We start from the raw sequence: 20,971 nt of genomic DNA, 5'->3' as shown, positions 1-20,971 counted from the left end.
AAACATATCAGCTCTGTATATATGCCCCATGTTGGTTGGGGTTGTCTTACCCTTGAGTAAAAGCACAGATCACTTCATGCCCACTCAGAAGGTGATGGGATGTCTTGGAGCCGAGTGTTTTCTCTCAGAAGCACTGCCTTCTTGAAACCAGCTGGGTCACAGGACAATTATTAACATGGATTAAGGAAATCCTAGTGGCCAGAGGCCAACACTACATTCAAAACCCGCTAATAACATCCAGGCAGAGAAGTAAAAGCGAAACAAAAACCACACACAAACCCCAAACAGAAAACCTCCCAAAGGAAAACTGTTCCATTTGTTTACTTCAATTTGAAGTAGATATTAAGGACATGAATGGACCAGTGGTGGTTTAGTTGTAAATCCCTCAATCCTCTGATGCACTGTCATTCTGGTGGTCACTGCTGGTTGCACGCACGGATTTCGCTGGGAATACTCCAACACGGTGAAACTCGAGCGGCCAGGCAGCTACTGCAGGCTTCTTTGTGTCTGTACAAGCTTCCAGCACGTCAAGATGCCATCCAGCTTACAGATAGCTTCACCTTGATACATCCTCCCTCTAGACACTGTGCATCGAGGAGCACCGGATGAGACAGCTTTCGAGATTGATGGCAAGCGTGTTTGGACTGCCAAAAACTTCATTACAGTACACTTTACTGTACAAACACTTTAAAGGATGTTTATTAGGAAAGTCTGCAAGTCATAATGGATAGTAGAGTTCTTGTTTATGGTACCTTCTTGGCCTCTAAGGATTCTGTTTGCCTCCAGTATTCAAAATCAAAACTGCATCTCCATGAAGGTGATTACTAAAATGAGCTATGGTTGTTAACCTACAACTCACAAAAAGCGACAGTACAGACATTAAATCTTTCACTGTCTGTTAAGTTGTCATCTAAGTTGTGAACATTTAAATATAATATATATCTCATATGAAAAAGCTAAAGCACAAGTGCTTCTGCACCCACCCCTTCCCACCCCCCCGCTTTGAGCCAAACCCACCCCAGCTCCGGTTTGGGCCCTGACCGATTTGGAATGCTTTCTTAGGCCACCCATTTCCACAAATTTGTATGCACTCAAGGAAATATAAAGTCAAAAATATACAAATCTCTTGTTGTTATAAGGTTTTTGTGAGTGAAATTACCCAGGACCATGGACTTGGAAGGAGAAAGGGGAGGAAGGGATAAAGAGAGAGGGACTTTACAGCAATTCATCTTCAGAGTTCAAAACTGGTCACTTCACAGAAAGACTGCAGGACTGGTGAAATTCTTGCTTCTAAAAAGTGATACTGTAGTGGCGAGTTTTCTAGGAAAAATAAAAGAGCTTTTAAGAACTGGCCCGCTGGTATGAGCTACCGTGGAATAAATTAGCACAAAAAAATGGAAGTCTTATAACTGTTCACTGTTACAGACGTAATCAACAAGGTCAGTCACTCGCAAGAGTTCATCTTCATCTTCTTCCGGCCCTACCGCCTCCTGCCCACTCCCCGTGCCGTTGGGCGCCAGGCTGGCACTGGCTGTGCTGTCCTTGGGGACCTGGGTCTTCTCAGCTGGCTTCCCAATCAAGTTCTCAATGGTTTTCCCTGGGCTCTGTCCGTTGGTGGAAGGCAAATCCACCAGGCTGTAGTCCAAAGGGCTCTCTACTTTCCCTACGTTATCAAAGTCATCTTCGTCGTCGCTCTCTATCCGGTAGCAGTGCTTCTTGCTGTTGTCTTGAGGGGCTTGTGGTGCTGGCAGCTTACTTGCAGGAGCAGGTTTCTCTGTGTCATCGTTGGTGTTTTCAAGGGTGTCTTCCTCGTCCGTTTCGATCCGGTTGAGCCGTTTGCGGACAGGCCGCCCCTCGTCCTTCTCCTCCCCTTCCTCCTCACTGTAGTCATCTGTACTTCGCCGGCGCTTCCGGATCAATCGCTTGGACTCCTTCGTGGATTCGTCATCTTCAGAGTTCTTCGATGTGTAGCTCTCTGGAAGAAGCAGCAGACTTAAAGCCATTAGCAAGTGAGTGCAGCCAGAACCATCACACTATCTAGTCTTCATCTTTCACATGCATTAGAAAGCCACATCTCGCTCACCACACACGTTTCTGTTTCCTTCCCCAACCAACTCAGAACTCTTCCATGGTTTTTACTGTTTAAATAAACTGCTGAAGAAGCAGAGACAGCAATCTGTTGGACTGTAGTGATAGGACAAGGGGTAAGGGGTTCAAACTGAAACAGGAGAAGTTTAGACTGGATATAACAAGGAAGTTCTTTGCTGTGAGGGTGGTGAGGCACTGGCACAGGGTGCCCAGGGAAGTTGTGAATGCTCCATCCCTGGTGGAATTCAAGGCCAGGTTGGACAGAGCCTTGGGTGCCATGGTTTAGTGTGAGGTGTCCCTGCCCATGGCAGGGGGGTTAGAACTGGATGATCTTAAGGTCCTTTCCAACCCAAACCATTCTGTGACTCTATGATATTCTGTTTCCAATCTAAGGCTTTGGAGGTGGATGTAATTCCCCGTAAAAGTGGTAAGTACATGCTGCCAGGAATAACAGATCTGCATCCCTGATCTAGTTCCAGGGATGGAGCAGCCACAGCTTCTCTGGGCACCCTGGGCCAGCGCCTCAGCACCCTCACAGGGAAGAGCTTCTGCCTAAGAGCTCATCTCAGTCTCCCCTCTGGCAGGTTAAAGCCATTCCCCTTGTTCTGCCTCTCCAGACCCTTGTCCAAAGCCCCTCTCCAGCTTTCCTGCAGCCCCTTTAGGCACTGGAGCTGCTCTAAGGTCTCCCCTTCAGGAGCCTTCTCTTCTCTCAGCCTGGCTCTAGAGCAGAGCTGCTCCAGCCCTCGCAGCATCTCCATGGCCTCCTCTTGGCCTCGCTCCAACAGCTCCACATCCCTCTTGTGCTGTTGCCCCAGAGCTGGATCAGGGCTGCAGGGGGGTTCTCACAAGACATTATACAGTTGCATTGCCTACTTGTTTCCCTTCATCTAAGAGCAAACTCTTAACACTCTATAAACTCAGGCCAAAACCTACCTACAAATTAGAGGTGTTCCCCATGTCAAGCACAGCCGATCTGCTGAGGCAGCCTGGCATCTATTGCAACCTGTATTGCTCAGTGTCTCTAAAAGCCAGACCTGAGGTCTCAAAAGCTGGCACCCAGAATGAAGGGCACCCAACATCAGTGGTTGCTTTGCAACAGCTAATTTTACATCAAAATGCACAGTGGTTACTCATGTGTGACTGACATCACTGAGATGTGCTTCCTCCGTGCTTCCCACAGCTCCTTCAAACAGGAGATGGAATGAGTCTTAACCATGAGCACACACACGCTCAGGGCACCAGAAGTAACACCCTTTCTCTTACAAAAGAGAATCTTTAAAGGCTCGTGGGATGAAGCTTTGTGACCTCTTAACAGACAAGTGGTGAAATAAGTTATATTAGAGCCAGTTTTGGAATCGCAGCACTCTGTGCCAGACTCAGTAAACTCAGACCTGGAAGGAACAACGATGCCTTTACTGTGATTGTAGCAGTGAATCATAAAGCACCAGTGGACTGAAACATTGAGGAACTCTAGAAGGAATAGTCTCCAAAAGCTCTGGTTTATGTACAGTTTTCTCTTCATGCTAATGCTGACCTAGACCAGCTGCTGCAAAGAGGGGACTGTTCGTTTTACCTTCACTGTCCGAAGTGGAGAGCCGGCGTTTATGAACTCTCCTTAATTCCTTCCCGTATCGGACACTCTTCTGTGAGCCATCACTTTCTGAATCCTCCTTATAATTGACTTGTCTCTTCTGATTCCGTCGTGATCTTCTCCTCCTGGTTTCCAGGTAATCATCGTCGCTGTAATCTGTGTAATCACCGCTCTCTGTGCAGAAGGAAACAGCAACGTGTGTTATTCCATTAAAGCAAAACAACTTAGATGAGCTTTAGACCAGCACCAGTAACTCCATGTGCTCTCCCAGCACAGGAGTCTCATTATCCTGACCCATTCCACGCTCATGCCTCAGTCTCTCCATTCATCACCAGTGTAGAACTGCTGATGATGCCCCATCCCTGGCAGTGTTCAAGGCCAGGTTGGATACAGGGGCTTTGAGCAAGCTGCTCTAGTGGAAGGTGTCCCTGCCCGTGGCAGGGGCTTGGAACTGGATGAGCTTTAAGGTCCCTTGCAACCCAAACCATTCCGTGATTCTATGATTTTCAAATCTTCTCACCAACCCTTTTCCTGCCTCCCTTAAACTCCTCCAGAAGGTGCTTTCCTTCCAGTGTTTTTATTCCTTCATCCCTACTGGAGTCAAAGACACCTCCTCTACACTTCCTGACAGTTGAATCAGCCTTACTGGATTGGAGCTGATGATGCACATTACCCTGGGAAGTCCTTCCTGGTTCTGAAATGTAAATAAGTGAGTTATAGAATTGATATTAACAACAAGAATCAGTCTCCCTAGATTATAAATTTGCTTAAACCAGAAGTTGTACACAGGCCACTTACCATCATCCACAGCTCCTCCTGCACCAGTCTACTGCAGCTACTGCCTTCATGAATTAAATAGCCTTGAATCAACTTTAACTTGAATCAACTTTTTCACTGTGCCAGAACCATTACCCCAGAACACAGGTCTGTAAGTGTCACATATTGCTCCTTAGTGATTCACATGAGTCACTGATCAAAGTGGCATCCTCTTTACTTCCTGAAGCATTAGAGGAAGAATCAGAGCGAGCCAACAAAAACCACCTTCAGGAAGAAACTCCATCTCTGGAGACTGAAAACAAAGCCACTCACAGGGAACCTTATTTCCTTAGCTCAAACTAGGCTTAAAGCAGTATCCTGGGGGACCACAAAGGGGGTGAAAGACAGAAGCACACTATTAACACTATACTCACAGTATCACAGTATGTTAGAGATTGGAAGGGACCTCAAAAGATCATCTAGTCCAATCCCCCTGCCAGAGCAGGAACACCTAGATAAGGTTACACAGGAATGTGTCCAGGCGGGTTTTGAATGTCTCCAGAGAAGGAGACTCCACAACCCCCCTGGGCAGCCTGTTCCAGTGTTCCGTCACCCTCACTGAGAAGAAGTTTCTTCTCAAGTTTAAGTGGAACCTCTTGTGTTCCAGTTTGTACCCATTACCCCTTGTCCTATCATTGTTTGCCACTGAGAAGAGCCTGGCTCCATCCTCATGACACTCCCCCTTTATATATTTATATACACTAATAAGGTCCCCCCACAGTCTCCTCTTCTCCAAACTATAGAGACCCAGCTCCCTCAGCCTTTCCTCATAAGGGAGATGCTCCACTCCCTTCATCATCTTAGTTGCCCTGCGCTGGACTCTCTCCAGCAGGTCCCTGTCCTTCTTGAACTGAGGGGCCCAGAACTGGACACAATATTCCAGATGCGGTCTCACCAGGGCAGAGTAGAGGGGAAGGAGGACCTCTCTCGACCTACTGACCACCCCCCTTCTAATACACCCCAGGATGCCATTGGCCTTCTTGGCCACAAGGACACAGTGTTGGCTCATGGTCATCCTGCCGTCCACTAGGACCCCCAGGTCCCTCTCCCCTACACTACTCTCTAACAGGTCGTTCCCCAACCTATATTGGAACCTGGGGTTGTTCCTGCCCAGATGCAGGACTCTACACTTTCCCTTGTTGGATTTCATCAAGTTTCTCCCTGCCCAACTCTCCAGCCTGTCCAGGTCTCGCTGGATGGCAGCACAGCCTTCTGGCGTGTCAGCCACTCCTCCCAGCTTAGTGTCATCAGCAAACTTGCTGACAGTACACTCAATTCCCTCATCTAAATCATTGATGAATATATTAAATAATACTGGTCCCAATACTGACCCTTGAGGCACTCCACTAGATACAGGCCTCCAACTGGACTCCACCCCATAGACTACAACTCTCTGGCTTCTGTCCTTCAGCCAGTTCGCAGTCCACCTCACTACCTGATCATCCAGGCCACACTTCCTCAATTTAGCTATGAGGATGCTGTGGGAGACTGTGTCAAATGCTTTGCTGAAGTCAAGGTAGACCACATCCACCGCTCTGCCATCATCCATCCACAATGTTATTTCCTCATAAAAGGCAATGAGGTTGGTCAAGCATGACTTCCCCTTGGTAAAGCCATGTTGACTGCCCCTCATAACCCTCTTATCCTTGACGTGCCTTAAGATGGCATCAAGGATAAGGTGTTCCATCACTTTCCCAGGGATGGAGGTGAGGCTGACCGGTCTATAGTTACCCGGGTCCTCCTTCTTGCCCTTTTTGAAGACTGGAGTGACATTTGCTTTCCTCCAGTCCTCAGGCACCTCTCCCGTTTCCCAAGACTTGGTAATGATGGAGAGTGGTCCAGCAATGACTTCCGCCAGTTCCCTCAGCACCCGCGGGTGCATCCCATCTGGACCCATGGATTTATGGATGTCCAGATTGCTCAACTGGTCCCTAACCCATTCCTCATGGACTAAGGCAAACCGCTCCAGTGACCTGACTTCATCTGAGGTCTCAGGAGTACAGGGCTCTTCAGGACTGCCTCCGGCAGAGTAGACAGAGACAAAGAAGGCATTCAATAACTCTGCCATCTCTGTATCTTTTGTCACCAGGGCACCCATCCCGTTCACCAGTGGGCCAACCTTGCCTCTGGTGTTAGTTTTATCAGCTATGTATTTGAAAAAGCTCTTTCTGTTGTCCTTGACCCTTCTCGCCAGATTTAATTCTAAGGAGGCCTTAGCCATCCTAGCTGCCTTCCTACATCCTCTAGCAGCAGCCTTATATTCCTCCCGAGTGGCCAGCCCCTCCTTCCATGACCTGTAAACTCTCCTCTTCCACTTGAGCATACCCAGCAGTTCCTTATTCAGCCACGCAGGTCTCCTGGCCCTCTTCCTTGACTTCCTACATGTCGGGATGCTCTGCTCTTGAGCTCGGAATAAGCAATTCTTGAATGTCAACCAACTATCTTGGGCCCCTTTACCTTCACGCAGCCTTGCCCATGGGATTTCCCCTAGCAATTGCTTGAAAAGGCCAAAGTTTGCCCTGCTAAAGTCCAGGGTTGCAATTCTACTTGCTATTGTACTGGTCCTACCACACAAGATCCTGAATTCCACCATCTCATGGTCGCTGCAACTAAGGCAGCCCTCAACCTTTACTGCTTTGACCATACCCTCCTTGTTAGTGAGGATGAGATCCAGCAGCGCTCCTCTCCTGGTTGGCTCTTCCACCATTTGCATGAGGAAGTTATCATCCATGCACTGGAGGAACCTCCTGGACTGTGGCTGGGTTGCTGAGTAGTCCTTCCAGCAAACATCAGGGAAGTTAAAATCCCCCACGACGACCACGGCCTGTGACTGTGAGGCCGCTCTCAGCTGCCTGTAGAAGGCCTCGTCAACTTCCTCACCCTGATCTGGTGGCCTGTAACAGACACCCACAACAGTATCGCCCCTGCCAGCCTGCCCCTTAATTCTCACCCACAGACTCCCAACTCGCTCGTCCTCTGTCCCTGGACAGAGCTCAGTACACTGCAGCTGCTCTCGCACATAAAGAGCAACCCCACCACCCCGCCTGGCTGGCCTGTCTTTCCTGAAAAGGACATAGCCCTCCATGACTATATTCCAGTCATGCGAGCTGTCCCACCACATCATAATCTCCTGACTTAACACAGGTCTCCAACTCCTCCTGCTTATTTCCCATGCTGCACGCATTGGTGTACAGGCATTTCAAGGAGGGAGCTGAGCTCACCGATTTCACCCTAGGATTATAGGAGGCCTCCCAGTCTTCTTCAATTCTAGAGTGCTGCCCCACTGGGGCAAGCCCAGCTACAACCCCATCCCCCTTCGAATCTAGTTTAAAGCTCTCCAAATGAGCCCTGCTAATTCATACCCCAGCATCCTTTTGCCTCTGTGAGTTAAACCTTTCCCATGTGCCATCATCTGGACTGGAGCCTTATAAAACCAGCTGTTATCAAAGAACCCAAAGCCCTGCCTAAAGCACCAGACTCGTAGCCAATTGTTTATGGACTGAATTTTCCCATTCAGTCCCACATCATCACTGGAAGATGGAAGAAGTGAGGAGAAGATCACTTGAGCCCCAGACTCTTTCACCATCCGCCCCAAGGCCCTGTAGTCTTTCTTCATCCCCCTCAGACTGCGGGAAGCAGCTTCCCCTCCACCTGTCTGGAAGACCAGCAGCGGGTAGTAGTCTGTCGGGTGCACCAGGCTGGGGAGCGCCCTGGTGATATCCCTGATCCGGGCTCCAGGCAGACTACACACTTCCCTATGATGAGGGTCAACTCTGCATATCGGGCCCTCTGTTCCTCTCAGAAGGGAATCGCCTACAACAATGACCTTTCTTTCTTTCTTGTCAGAGGCAGTCTTGAGGTGCGAAGTCGACCGCCTTTTCCTATGTGACCTTGTAGTCTGGCCTTGCACCACATCCTCACCTACCTCTCCATCAAGATCCAGGGCCTCAAACCTATTACGGAGGGGCACCTGGGGAAGCAGGGCAGGAAGGGAGGAAGGTTGCCCACGGTTCCAAACTGGAACTCGCTTCCAGCCCTCATTGTCTTTTTGGTCCCTTACCTCTGCGTGACAGCTACAGGGCAGGGGCTGTCTCGGGTCATCCCCCTCTGTCTGAGAGGACAGGGGGTCCATCCCCTTGTGGTGGGTATCTCCCTGGAACCGTTCCTGCTGACACGCTAGGGAGTTACTCCACCAGTCGATCTCCCTTTCACAGTCCCTGATGGTCCCCAGCGTCTCGACCTCCTCCTCAAGTTCTGCCACCAATCTAAGCAGATCTTCTACCTGCTCACACCTCACGCAGGTGGAATGCTGGCCTCCCTCCCTCGGCAGCAGCAGGCTCTGGCACTCCCTGCAGCCAGAGACCTGAACAGCCATGGTTTGGGACGGGGTCTCTGTCTGAGTTGCTACAGTCTCCTTACTGCAAGCTCTCCTTCTGGAGGCGACCATATTGGTCAGCAGTCTGGGACACCAGCAACAGGGTTCACAACACGACCTGCTTGTTCCTCCCTGTGCCTGGTGGTCGCTGCCCTCCCAAAGGCTCTTTCAAGGCAAGGGGCAGGGGTGCAGCCGCCGTTACCGCAGGAACGCCCCCTGCCACGTCAGCCGCTCTCTCGCAAGGGCTGCTGGGGCTTCTGGGATCGGGAGATGTCGGGAATCGCGATGTCTCTGCGCTGTCCCCTCTGCTTTTCCTAATCTCTGCTGAACCTCGTGGTCTCTGCAGGGTGCCGGCTCCGGCTCTAGCTGTGCTAGCTCCGATCAGCTGACTGGATATATATGGAATGAGACTGGAATCAGCTGGGTTTACCACAGTTGTCTGTCCACCAGGAAACAGTACTTGCTCCTGTGTGTTACAGATGAGCAATTACTTTAGACCTCTGCCAGTATCTTCACTGGGTGAATTGATGATTAGATGCATTCAGGGCAGGGAGACAGCAACTATTTTAAGTGCATGTAGCTAACTTCATCCATCCATGCATGAGCCCTCTGTCTGGAAACCAATACTTCAAAGCAACTTACTCCAACATGTTCATCTCTATTCTAGAGAGGCAGATACAACACTGGGAAGGTAACACACACTGTAATAAGTTAACACTCCAGTGTACTTAGTACCTTACATTCACAGTAAGTAGAAGTAAGTGCTTATGTATCTGGGGCTTTCCAGGACTGGGTCTTAAATGAAGTGGAAACAAGGAGGACAGTCCTCAGAGGAAGACACAAGTCAGGAAAAGGTTTAAGTATCTCATAGGTACTATTCTCACACTTCAGACCGCACAAACAGAAAGCAATCTGCTTGAAGGACAAGCAAAATCAAGAGAATTATTAAGTCCTCCTGCAATGGAAGAGTCTTCAGTTACTAACGATCAAAAAGGACAATTATAGGAGAGAGATGCAAGGTGTTATCTTTGGCTTTCAAGCCAGAACACAGAATGCCAGACAAGTGAAGGAATTTTCTTCCATACAAAGAGGGAAAATGTTTCTTTCAGAAGCTTTTTCAAAGGTGGTGGGAAGGTCTTTGAGTAGCTATGAAGCATATTTTGGCACCACCCTTTCTCTTCCCTGCACTCATGTGCCCAACAGGAAGGTATGGGGTAGCTCTAACTATCCACAAAGGCACAAGCATTCACTTTAATACGTAAGTACTGAAAAAGCAAGCACCCAGAGCTCAATGCCAGCTTCCTGCAGAATATTCACAGCACAACAAGTAGCCAACTGCTGTACAGCAGAGATGACATCTGACTTGACCAAAGCAAGCCAACAGGTTCATGTCAGTTGTGCCAGCAAACAGAGACTTCTACTCTTCCCCTCTTGAGTAATGAATACGTTAAAGATTTCTTCTACTCACCAGATTCTCTGCTTGAATTCTCCTCGGAATCTTCATCTTCATCATCTTCAGAGTATTTTTTCTTGACTGTTTTCCTTCGTAACCTCCTGCTTTGCCTCATGGGCCTGGAGAGGTGTCGCCTGGAGATGCGGGCACAGAACTCGGAATCGCTGTCTTCGTTTGATGGGGGGTCATCTTCACTCTCATCCAGGTTCTCCTCTGATATAACAAACTCGTCCTGAGATCTGGTCAAAGAAAGACCACAGACAACACATACTGGAAACAGTACTTGTATTTTACAAGTGACAGATGCAAAATATATCTGCTGAGAAAGTTGGGGCTGTTCAGCCTGGAGAAAAGAAGGCTGCATGGAGACCTCATAGCAGCCTTCCAGTATCTGACGGGGGCCTACAAAGATGCTGGGGATGGACACTTCATCAGGGACTGTAGTGACAGGACAAGGGGTAATGGGTTAAAACTTAAACAGGGGAAGTTTAGATTGGATATAAGGAAGAAATTCTTTACTGAGAGGTTGGTGAGGCACTGGAATGGGTTGCCCAGGGAGGTTGTGAATGCTCCATCCCTGGCGGTGTTCAAGGCCAGGTTGGATGAGGCCTTGGGTGCCATGGTTTAGTGTGGGGTGTCCCTGCCCATGGCAGGGGATTGGAACTGGATGATCTTAAGGTCCTTTCCAACCCTGACTATTCTAGGATTCTATGAAATATATCCATAACATGTATGCAAAATTTCCCATGCAAACACCATGAGGTTCAATAAGGCCAAGTGCCAGGTCCTGCCCCTGGGTCGGGGCAATCTCAGCTCAAACACAGGCTGGGGGAGACCACATGGAGCAGCCTGAGGAGAAGGACTTGGAGTGTTGGGTGAGGAGAAGCTCCCCATGACCCGGCTTCAGTGAGCGCTTGAGCCCAGAACCCCCCCGTGTGCTGGGCTGCACCCCCAGAGCGTGAGCAGCAGCTCAGGGAGGGGATCCTGCCCCTCTGCTGTGCTCTGGTTAGAGACAAGCTTCATATAGAATAGACTGAGATGAGCTCTTAGGCAGAAGCTCTTCCCTGTGAGGGTGCTGAGGCACTGGCCCAGGGTGCCCAGAGAAGCTGTGGCTGCCCCATCCCTGGCAGTGTTCAAGGCCAGGTTGGACACAGGGGCTTGGAGCAAGCTGCTCTAGTGGAAGGTGTCCCTGCCCATGGCAGGGGTTGAGACTGGATGAGCTTTAAGGTCCCTTCCAACCCAAACCATTCTATGGTATCTGAACACAAAGCTGTTGCTCTTATGTAAAACATACATCTCAGCCTGATCAACTTATGACAGTCCTGTCATTTCTAAAGTGAGCCAGTGGTTTTTGAACCACCATTAGGCACTGCAGGTTCACAGTCACCTGCATGTGGCCATCAGCTGAATGTAAATCCTAACCTAAGATCCGGCAGAGGGAGTTGACAATGCATGAGCACCCTTTAACTGATCAATGCACTATTAGTTCTACCCTCATTGACTGGAAATGTCCAGCACATTTAACTCAGCGCATTCATGTCCTCAGCATGATCATGGGTGGAAAACAAAGCTCCAGACTGCATCTGTGTTGTATACATTATCCACACAGTTAGTAAACTGACACAGTGAGAGGTGTACAGCTTTAAATGTTGATGGTAAAGAGCCAAGGCCTCATGCTCCATTAATTGTCTTCACTGAGGCATAAAGAATGTCTAAAATTAGTATTAATTTTGTTAATGTCAGGCATTTCCCAGACGGAATGATGAGGAATTTCACAGAAAGAGAGTTTCAGTCAGCCAGAGCAATACTCATTTAGTGTTTAAAGCTTCACAAGTATTGGTTTCCTATAGTATAAACCGCTTCTCTGGCTGTTTTCAAACTCTATCTCCTAGAAAGCAGAAATCAGGAACTGAGTTCAGAACCCGCGTGTCAAGGTCTGTATGCTCTAAATGGGGGCATTTTCCTCTTCTAATTTTCAATCAGTCCCAAGAATAATCCCACAAAATTGGGCATATTTCCAAAAGGAAACAGCCAGCCCCATTTCAGCTGCATCTCTGTTAAGGATTTCTGCTGGACGGTTACATCATAGCAAGAGTACAAGAGAGACATTGAGGGCCTGGAGCGGGGCCAGAGAAGGGCAACAGAGCTGGTGCAGGGCCTGGAGCCCAAGGGTGATGGGGAAGGGCTGAGGGACCTGGGGGGTTCAGTCTGGAGAAGAGAAGGCTCAGGGGGGACCTGATGGCTCCCTACAAGTGCCTGACAGGAGGATGGAGCCAGGAGGGGCTGGGCTCTGCTCCCAAGGAACAAGGGATGGGACAAGAGGAACCGGCCTCAAGCTGCACCAGGGCAGGTTTAGATGGAGCTGAGGAACAATTCCTGCCCCAAAGGGTGCTCAGGCATTGGAACAGGCTGCCCAGGGCAGGGCTGCAGGCACCGTCCCTGCAAGGGTTCACACCGCGTGGAGACGAGGCCTCAGTGCCATGGGTTAGTGGGGGCCTTGGCAGTGCTGGGGTAGAGGTTGGACTTGGTCATCTTAAAGTCTTTCCCAACCTAAATGATTCCATGATTCTGTCAGCCAGAGAACTGAGCCCATCTGCTCCTTCACTAAGATGACCATGTCCAGAACCCCACAGCACAGCCTCAAACACACAGTACCACTTCCAGAACATGTTTTGCTTAAAATAAAGATGGGATGATCTCAGCGCATGGATCTGGAGCACTGCTTTTCCACACAGTGACATTCCCTTAGGCCAGGAGCATTTTTGCTGGCACTGTGCAGTGCTGTTCCAGCACCAGGCTCCTAATCATTGTTTCAGGGGCACTGCAGAGACACAGGAGCCTGTAGCAGTTGTGGTGGTGGTGGGGTTAAATCAGACCTACCCATCACTGATCTTGAATTCCTCTTCACTCTCCTCCTCATCCAGGTTACTGTCACTGTCCAGGTCATTCAGTCGCCGTCGTTTCTTGCGCCGCGCTGCAGCAGCCCTTTGTGGTCGCTTGTTTTCTTTCCTTTCCTCCTCTAGGATTGTGGAAATGTCTTTTCCACGGTGACCTGTGATATTGGACATGTCTTTGCCTCTGCCAATGCCTGAATTCAGTGAGAGAAAGGGGAAAAAAAAGCAAGTTTAGGTTTTGTTTAACTTTATACATATCTTCCTTCCATGCCTGCAGTTTCAGTTATTCTCTTTAAAGCAGGGTATTTATCATGCAACACTCTGTCTAGACCACCCTGTGGTCACTTGGACATACTGATGTCCACATAGAGGGTGTCAGCATTCTGACACTCAACCCAACCCACACTATTACCAATTGCCAGTGCCTTTTGAGCAGGGCAGATGTCAGAAAATACATCTTCATTATAATGCTCAATATCCCTCTTGGGAGATGAAGTGTTTAAAGTTGTGGTTTGGCCACAGAGTGGGGTTCTGAAGGGCTCGTTTTACTGCTGAGACTTAGTTATGTCTATTATATGGATCTTGTGTTACACACCCTCAGACACCTGATTTATTGATTGCCCATGTGCATCCACCAAGCTTCTGAGAACTGGTGTCTTGGTGGAGATGCCACAAGCCAAGGAACTGAGGGATAACGCTTCACGGCAGCTTTCTCCAGCAAGCCGAGGTGATGCAGAAGCACAAATCCACCTGCACTGCCAGACACTGCTGAAGATCTCTCTTTTGGTCCTCTATGTCACCTTAACAGGCCTCAAAGAACATAATTCCACTCTATTCATGTTCAACTGAGAAGTGCTTCTAGAGCTTATCAATATTTAAGATGATTTTGGAGACCCAGGTTTTAGGGGGCCCAACTGCAGACCCCAAGTTTTACACGGGACAAATGCCAACAGCACGAGCTGCCATCCCAGTCTCTAATCGAAACCCTAGCAAATGAATTATAAGGGTTTTCTTGTCATGCTTATTCACTGCATTCATATATTGAATGTACAAGCTCAATTTAACTATCAGGACCAAATACATTTCGGCGGCCTGCGATGGCCATTCCCAAGGGAAATTATTTCATTTGATTCCAAAATTACAGCAGTAAAAACTGTAAATCAATGGAGTTGAAGGGAGAGGATGATATTTGTGGCTTCTCATAATAAAATAAATCTCAACCATTATCACCACTGCAACAAAAAACAAACAGCATCAGTAACATACCTCCTCCATCAGCCTCCTTGATATCATCTTCAATGGCTTCATCAATTGCCTCATCAAATTCATCAAACCTAAAAGGAACAGCTTTCATTTACCACTTTGAAGTGAATCCTGATTAAATTGTACTATGAAAACACACTTATGTAAAACTGCTCTCAGAAATCACAGCGCACAACGGGCTGGATATAAAATAACAAAGGTAATGGGCTGGTTGATGATCAAATAGCCACTTTTTAAAGGTGTAGGGTCTATTTCTACTTGCTAGCAGGTTATTTACCATTGCCTGGCTGTCTTACTACTGATGTATGTGAACAGAAAAGCACTCTCCCTTTGCATGACACCCCACTGAATTTAACAATATAAAATTGCAATGTTCTATAAGATGCTCTCAGTGGCATTTTTCACACAAAGCATCAGTCATTTATTCCACACCTTTCATGAGAAGACACACAAACACCAATCTGCAAAAGAGACTTTTTAAGCACCACTAAAGTCAAAGGAAAATGATTCATCCTGTCTGAATCTTCCTGGGAACCTTATTTCAGAGAGCTCTGTGCTCCTTTTTAAGCTCATGGGCATTTTACTTTATGGATCTGCACCATCCCAAGCTGAACAGATAAAACATACTGTACACAGTACCACCAATCACAGAATCCCAGAGTGGTTTGGGTTAGAAGGGACCTTAAAGCTCCTCCAGTTCCAACCCCTGCCATGGGCAGGGACACCTTCCACTGAAGCAGCTTGCTCCAAGCCCCTGTGTCCAACCTGGCCTTGAACACTGCCAGGGATGGGGCAGCCACAGCTTCTCTGGGCACCCTGGGCCAGCGCCTCAGCACCCTCACAGGGAAGAGCTTCTGCCTCATCTCCAACCTGAATTTCCCCTATTTCAGTTTAAACTTTGTAATTATATACAAATAAGCTGTAATGTTACAGAACTAAAGAGGAGAATCAAAAGCCAAATCTCTAGTGGAAGGTGTCCCTGCCCATGGCCAGGAGTTGAAACTGGATGAGCTTTAAGGTCCCTTCAGCCCAAACCAGTCCATGATTCTATTAAATATTGGAGTATGTTTGTCATGCAGCAATGTCTATAAAACCACCTAAATCTCTGCACAATGAGTAACTCATTTAAACAGAACAGCACTTGGAGGAAAAACGACCTAATGCTTTTACACAGGTGATTTCAGTTTGTTTCTCCAGTCAAATCTCACCAAAAAGGATCATTCCCTGTATCACCACATGGATGCCTTGATATCTAACACGCAAAAGTTGACATTTTATGGACTATAGTTAGCAATGTGCGCTCGCAGCACAGAAAGCCAACCATATCCCGGGCTGCATCCAAAGGAGCGTGACCAGCAGGTCGAAGGAGGTGATCCTGCCCCTCTGCTCTGCTCTCGGGAGACCTCACTTGGAGCATTGTGTGCAGTTCTGGTGTCCTCAACATAAAAAGGACATGGAGCTGTTGGAACAAGTCCAGAGGAGGCCACGAGGATGATCAGGGACTGGAGCAGCTCCTGTATGGAGCCAGGCTGAGAAAGTTGGGGCTGTTCAGCCTGGAGAAGAGAAGGCTGCGTGGAGACCTCAGAGCAGCTTCCAGTGTCTGAAGGGGCCTACAAGGATGCTGGGGAGGGACTCTTCATCAGGGACTGTAGTGATAGGACAAGGGGTAACGGGTTCAAACTGAAACAGGGGAAGTTTAGATTGGATCTAAGGAAGAAATTCTTTACTGAGAGGGTGCTGAGGCACTGGAATGGGTTGCCCAGGGAGGTTGTGAATGCTCCATCCTTGGCAGTGTTCAAGGCCAGGTTGGACAGAGCCTTGGGTGACATGGTCTAGTGTGAGGTGTCCCTGCCCATGGCAGGGGGTTGGAACTGGATGATCTTAAGGTCCTTTCCAACCCAAACCATTCTATGATTCTATGTTATTTAGATGCAAGATTTTTTTCTCATATTTAAAACCCTAATGTTTTAGATACAAACACTGACAACTGGACAAGACTTTCATTAAAGATTCAGTTCCTCAAGTCACAAAAGAAAGATTACAGTTGTATTTCTCCTCCAGCAGAACAGCAGTAGAATAACTCCAGTATTACCCTGTATTCCAGTAACAAGCATAAATGACTTTCTCCTTTAAAAATAAGGTGATGGATTTCTGGTCTCTCTATATACTCTGTAAGAACAACTGCATGTGATGTGCAAGGCAGGTTTACACCCCAAGGCAGCAAGTGAAACTATTCCATCAATAAGATTAGTTCCACATCACTCAAAACACCATTTTCCCTCCACACCACTAAAACCCCAACCTTTTTAAAATGTAAGAAATCACTTGATGCTTCCAGATCACTGCTACCAAACACCATGAGCTCCAACACGAGCTGACAACAGCTTGTCCATGAGGTGTAACGGAGCATTGCTTCTGCTGCCGCCATCTCCATACAGCAGATCTTTGCTAACCTGCTCAGAGGACTTGACAGCTCACTTGAGTGATACAAAGGGATCACATGTCTCTAGAGAACACAGTGCCGCACGGTACACATCTGTCTGTCAGCAGAGTAAGACATTTCCCTGCTGAAGGAAAGCACACACGATTGCCAGTGACACCAGTGGGACCTCACTGTGGACATGTAAATGTGAACTGACACATTGGCACATGTAACATTTTCACCAGCTCTAAGTTATGTGTATGATGGAGTCTGTAAGAAATACTCTTCTCATTTTGTATCAGAAAAACAACATTATATGAAACATTATTTGCATTTGGGAAACCTGATCCCAGAGTGCAGCACAGGCTGGGATCTGCCCGGCTGCAGCAGCTCTACGTGAGAGGACCTGGAGGACACAAGCTCCATAGGAGTGAACAGGGAGCAGATGCAGCAAAGGCAACAGAATGCCGGGGAACATCAACAAGGACATCACCAGCAGAGATAAAGATGTCATTGTCTCACTGTGCTTGCCAGTTTTCCACCCCTGGAATACTGTGTTCAGTTTTGGTCCTGCTGCACAGAACAGATGGGCATGGGCTGGAGAGGGGCCAGAGAAGAGCCACAAAGACGATCCCAGGACTGGGCAGCATGTGAGGAAAAGCTGAGAGAGCTGGGGCTGTTCAGCTGGAGAAGAGAAGGGTCAGGGAGACCTGATCCCCATGTGCCAGGAGTTTAAGGGTGGCAACAAAGAAGATGGAGACTTCCTTTTGGCAAGGAATCCCATGGAAAAGACAAGGAGTGATGGGCACAAGTTACTGCTGGGAGATTCCAGTTGGACACAAGAGGGAAATTTTCCACACTGAGAACAAGCAGCCATTGGAATAATCTCCCCAGGGAAGTGGTGACTCCCCAGCGTTGGACACTGTTAAGACTGGGCTGGACAGGGTGCTGGGACATCATGTCTAGGCCATGCTTTGCCTAGAATGGTTGGACCAGATGATCCCTGAGGTCCCTTCCAATCTGGGACCTGTTTTACTTTTAGAATTCACAGTCTAAATATCTTGGAATTTTCCTTTAGGAACTGCATTTTTATCACAGTTCCTCTAAACAGTTACAGTCCATTTTTATACGAACTGTCTCATCATTCCCCTTTCATGCTGGACAGAGCCTTGGGCAACCTGCTCTAGTGGAAGGTGTCCCTCCCTATGGCAGGGGTTGGATACTGGGTGATCTTAAGGTCCTTTTCAACTCAAACCAGTCTACAATTCTATGTAAAGAAGCCCTAAGTGGGGTAGGAAAGAGAAGAATTTAAGGCTTTTAGACCCAAGCACAAGTTTCCCTTTCAACTGAAAGGAAAGGCTTGATTCATCTCCTTTAACTTACTGCAGGAACTGCAGCAACACCCAAACCTTCTCCAGTATTCCTGAACAAAGCACCACATGCATTTCTTCCCCGTCTCATGCCTTCACTACAGCACCTCGGATGCTTTTACAACCATCAACCTTAACCAGCATTGAAAGGAAAGAACAAACCCCACTTTAGCTGGGCCTCTCATTTAAATGTACCAGTGTGCATGTGAAGTGGTGCTTATAAAGGAACCAAGTTTGACTTCTCTTTGCTTTACAAGGTGCTCACCTGTAGCTTATGCACTTCCGGGTTCGGGTGGATCTCCTTTCAAGCAGCTTTGATTTGGGCTTTTTGGAATCTTTCTTCTTCTCTTCATGACCTTCGGGTATTTCTGGCTCCTGTTCACATATGATAGAAGGGTCAAAAAGCTTCATCTCCCCTCTCCCTCCATACCCACTGTGCCTGAGCTCAGGATACAGATAATTCCTATGATCCATACAGGGGGAGAAAGTTGGCTTTATTACAGCCAGTTGGAGTGGAAAGTCTGTTTAAACCAAACCGAAGTCTCACTTTGAGCTCTCATGCAACGAACAGTTTCTATCACTTCAGACGAAGGCCTCTGGCAAAGACTTCAAGTGAACCACTTTAAAATGTATCTACGAAGTGAGAAGAAGCTGTTTTCCATGTGAATAAACCCAGTTTTCCTCTTCTGTAAATGGAGACCTTATAATAGCATGTTAATAAACCCCTAAATGTTTATAGTTTATAACCACACGACTTCAATCCGCATTTGAGAGAGGCAAATGTTACGCTTCTAATAGATACCGCATATTCCCTTTGAATCATAAGCCAGGAACATTTGCTCCCATCCATTCCATGACAATTAGGCCTGGATAATTACGCAGCAGACACCAGGGTTGAATAAATGCAATCCCACCTTTATAACCTATCGACCTGCAATGGGCAGGGAGGTGATTCTGTATCCTTCACTGACAGAGGACTCTGTGGGGCATCAGCTGGCTCTAACACACACCACGAAGCTCCCTTGGCTTCTCAGCTAAGTCTAAACGAAAGGGACTACAAGTAGTTCTGACCTGCATAGAGATGGATTTTTCTTCCCAAGATGCTACAGCACCTTGTAATGCACCACTGAGGAACGTCTGCCCTGAGAAACTTGGGATATAAATCAATACTCCAACACAGACACAGTAACTTGCCTGAGGTGGGATGATGTTCTCAATACTGATCCCCACGTAGACCAGCCGCTCTTTTCTTTAGGAGAGAAAAAGGGAAAATGAGCTTACAGACTGTAGATATATCGAATAATGCTGTAATTAGCACTGTTTGAAGCTCTTACTATCTCTAGGCAGAAGCATCCCAAGAGGATGTTCCAACTGAAATCAGTTATTTCAGTTGGAATTATGCGCTAAATCTCCTATGATTACATTTTCCTGCATGCATAATGTAGGAGATTCCTAAGAGCTCTGACAAACAGTACTTGAAGATTGCAGCCAACGCAGAAGTGATCGAAGTGGGGTGTAAAAGGCAATAAAACAACTGAAAGATAATAGTGTTGTGACCAAGATTATGTGGTCAGATCCATAACCACAACCAACTGGACTGTGAGGGTTCTGAGGCGCTGGCCCAGGGTGCCCAGAGAAGCTGTGGCTGCCCCATCCCTGGCAGTGTTCAAGGCCAGGTTGGACACAGGGGCTTGGAGCAAGCTGCTCCAGTGGAAGGGGTCCCTGCCCATGGCAGGGGTTGGAACTGGATGAGCTTTAAGGTCCCTTCCAACCCAAACCACTCTGGGGCTCTATAACCTTGGAGGCACTGAAAGATAAAACAGGAACTCAAAATCACACTGATCTGGAAAAATGACAGGATGCAATTCCAAATGGACATGTGCCAGATATTCCTGCAGACCTGGGCAGGAACAATCAACTCCAGAAACAGCAGGGAACAAACGTGTCCGGGGGGTTGGAACTGAATGATCTTTAAAGTCCCTTCCAACCTAAACCATTCTGTGAGTCTATGAAATAAGGGGCTATGTAGCAATTCTTTGCCAGAGGAGAAGAGCCTGAACAAAGATAAGTCAAGCTGCTCTGGATGATGACAGATGGACTACAGCAACTGCACAATCTTGTAAACCTGGCAAAGTTTAACAGAATCTAAAGCAACAAGACTCAACCCCCCACATTAGTCTGGATCTTTGTAACAAAGTTGGGACTTTGGATGGGGCTTGGAACTGGATAAGCTTTAAGGTCCCTTCAACCCACACCAGTCTGGGGTTCTATGACTTTGCTTACAGCAGGAGCTGTACACTGGGCTGACAATATAACGGACACATGCAGCTGAACCATTTACCTACAGGTATGAGAAAGCCAAATTTGTGTTCAGGCACCTTAAACAAACTTTAATACAAATATATTTGCTTGGTTTCCCCAATTATTGGGCCTATTCCCAGCACTGCACCACCACCAACCAGTGGGAAGTCAAAACTGGCCTTACCACTTCCCAGCTGTTTCACAAAGCTCATTCAGTTATTACCATCCCTCTGCAGAGCACTCGCTGTGAACACCACACACCAGTACCTGCGCTCTGCACGCTCCTTCTTCTTTAAGACCACGTCCAGATCTTGTAATTGTTCTTCTAATTTCTCACAGAGTAATTTCTGAGGGATTTAAACACAATATTAGTTTCGTTCATACCAACTGTTTTCATG

General features: G+C 47.7%; 1 protein-coding gene across 3 annotated transcripts in view; it reads right to left on the bottom strand.

The window, feature by feature from the left end:
* Nucleotides 1-1,018: 1,018 nt before the first annotated feature.
* The window catches only part of RSF1 (remodeling and spacing factor 1), a 58,749-nt gene continuing 38,796 nt past the window's right edge, over nucleotides 1,019-20,971 (bottom strand). For 2 of the 3 annotated variants that reach the window (XM_080613672.1, XM_080613673.1), the window contains 8 exons: nucleotides 20,841-20,920; nucleotides 19,467-19,521; nucleotides 18,538-18,647; nucleotides 14,484-14,551; nucleotides 13,204-13,411; nucleotides 10,339-10,562; nucleotides 3,662-3,853; nucleotides 1,019-1,975 (listed from right to left, as the gene is read on the bottom strand). In XM_080613672.1, the coding sequence (XP_080469798.1) occupies nucleotides 1,404-1,975; nucleotides 3,662-3,853; nucleotides 10,339-10,562; nucleotides 13,204-13,411; nucleotides 14,484-14,551; nucleotides 18,538-18,647; nucleotides 19,467-19,521; nucleotides 20,841-20,920 (1,509 nt within the window). In that variant the 3' untranslated portion in view covers nucleotides 1,019-1,403. Of the gene's footprint in view, nucleotides 1,976-3,661; nucleotides 3,854-8,993; nucleotides 9,337-10,338; nucleotides 10,563-13,203; nucleotides 13,412-14,483; nucleotides 14,552-18,537; nucleotides 18,648-19,466; nucleotides 19,522-20,840; nucleotides 20,921-20,971 lie in introns of those variants that run through there. The other variant, XM_080613674.1, reaches the window with a different exon arrangement.

The sequence above is a fragment of the Psittacula echo genome, assembly GCF_963264785.1.
Source record: "Psittacula echo genome assembly, chromosome: 3".
NCBI lineage: Eukaryota > Metazoa > Chordata > Aves > Psittaciformes > Psittacidae > Psittacula > Psittacula echo.
The sequence above is the reverse complement of the archived record's forward strand: the minus strand, read 5'-3'. Positions and strand labels throughout refer to the sequence as shown.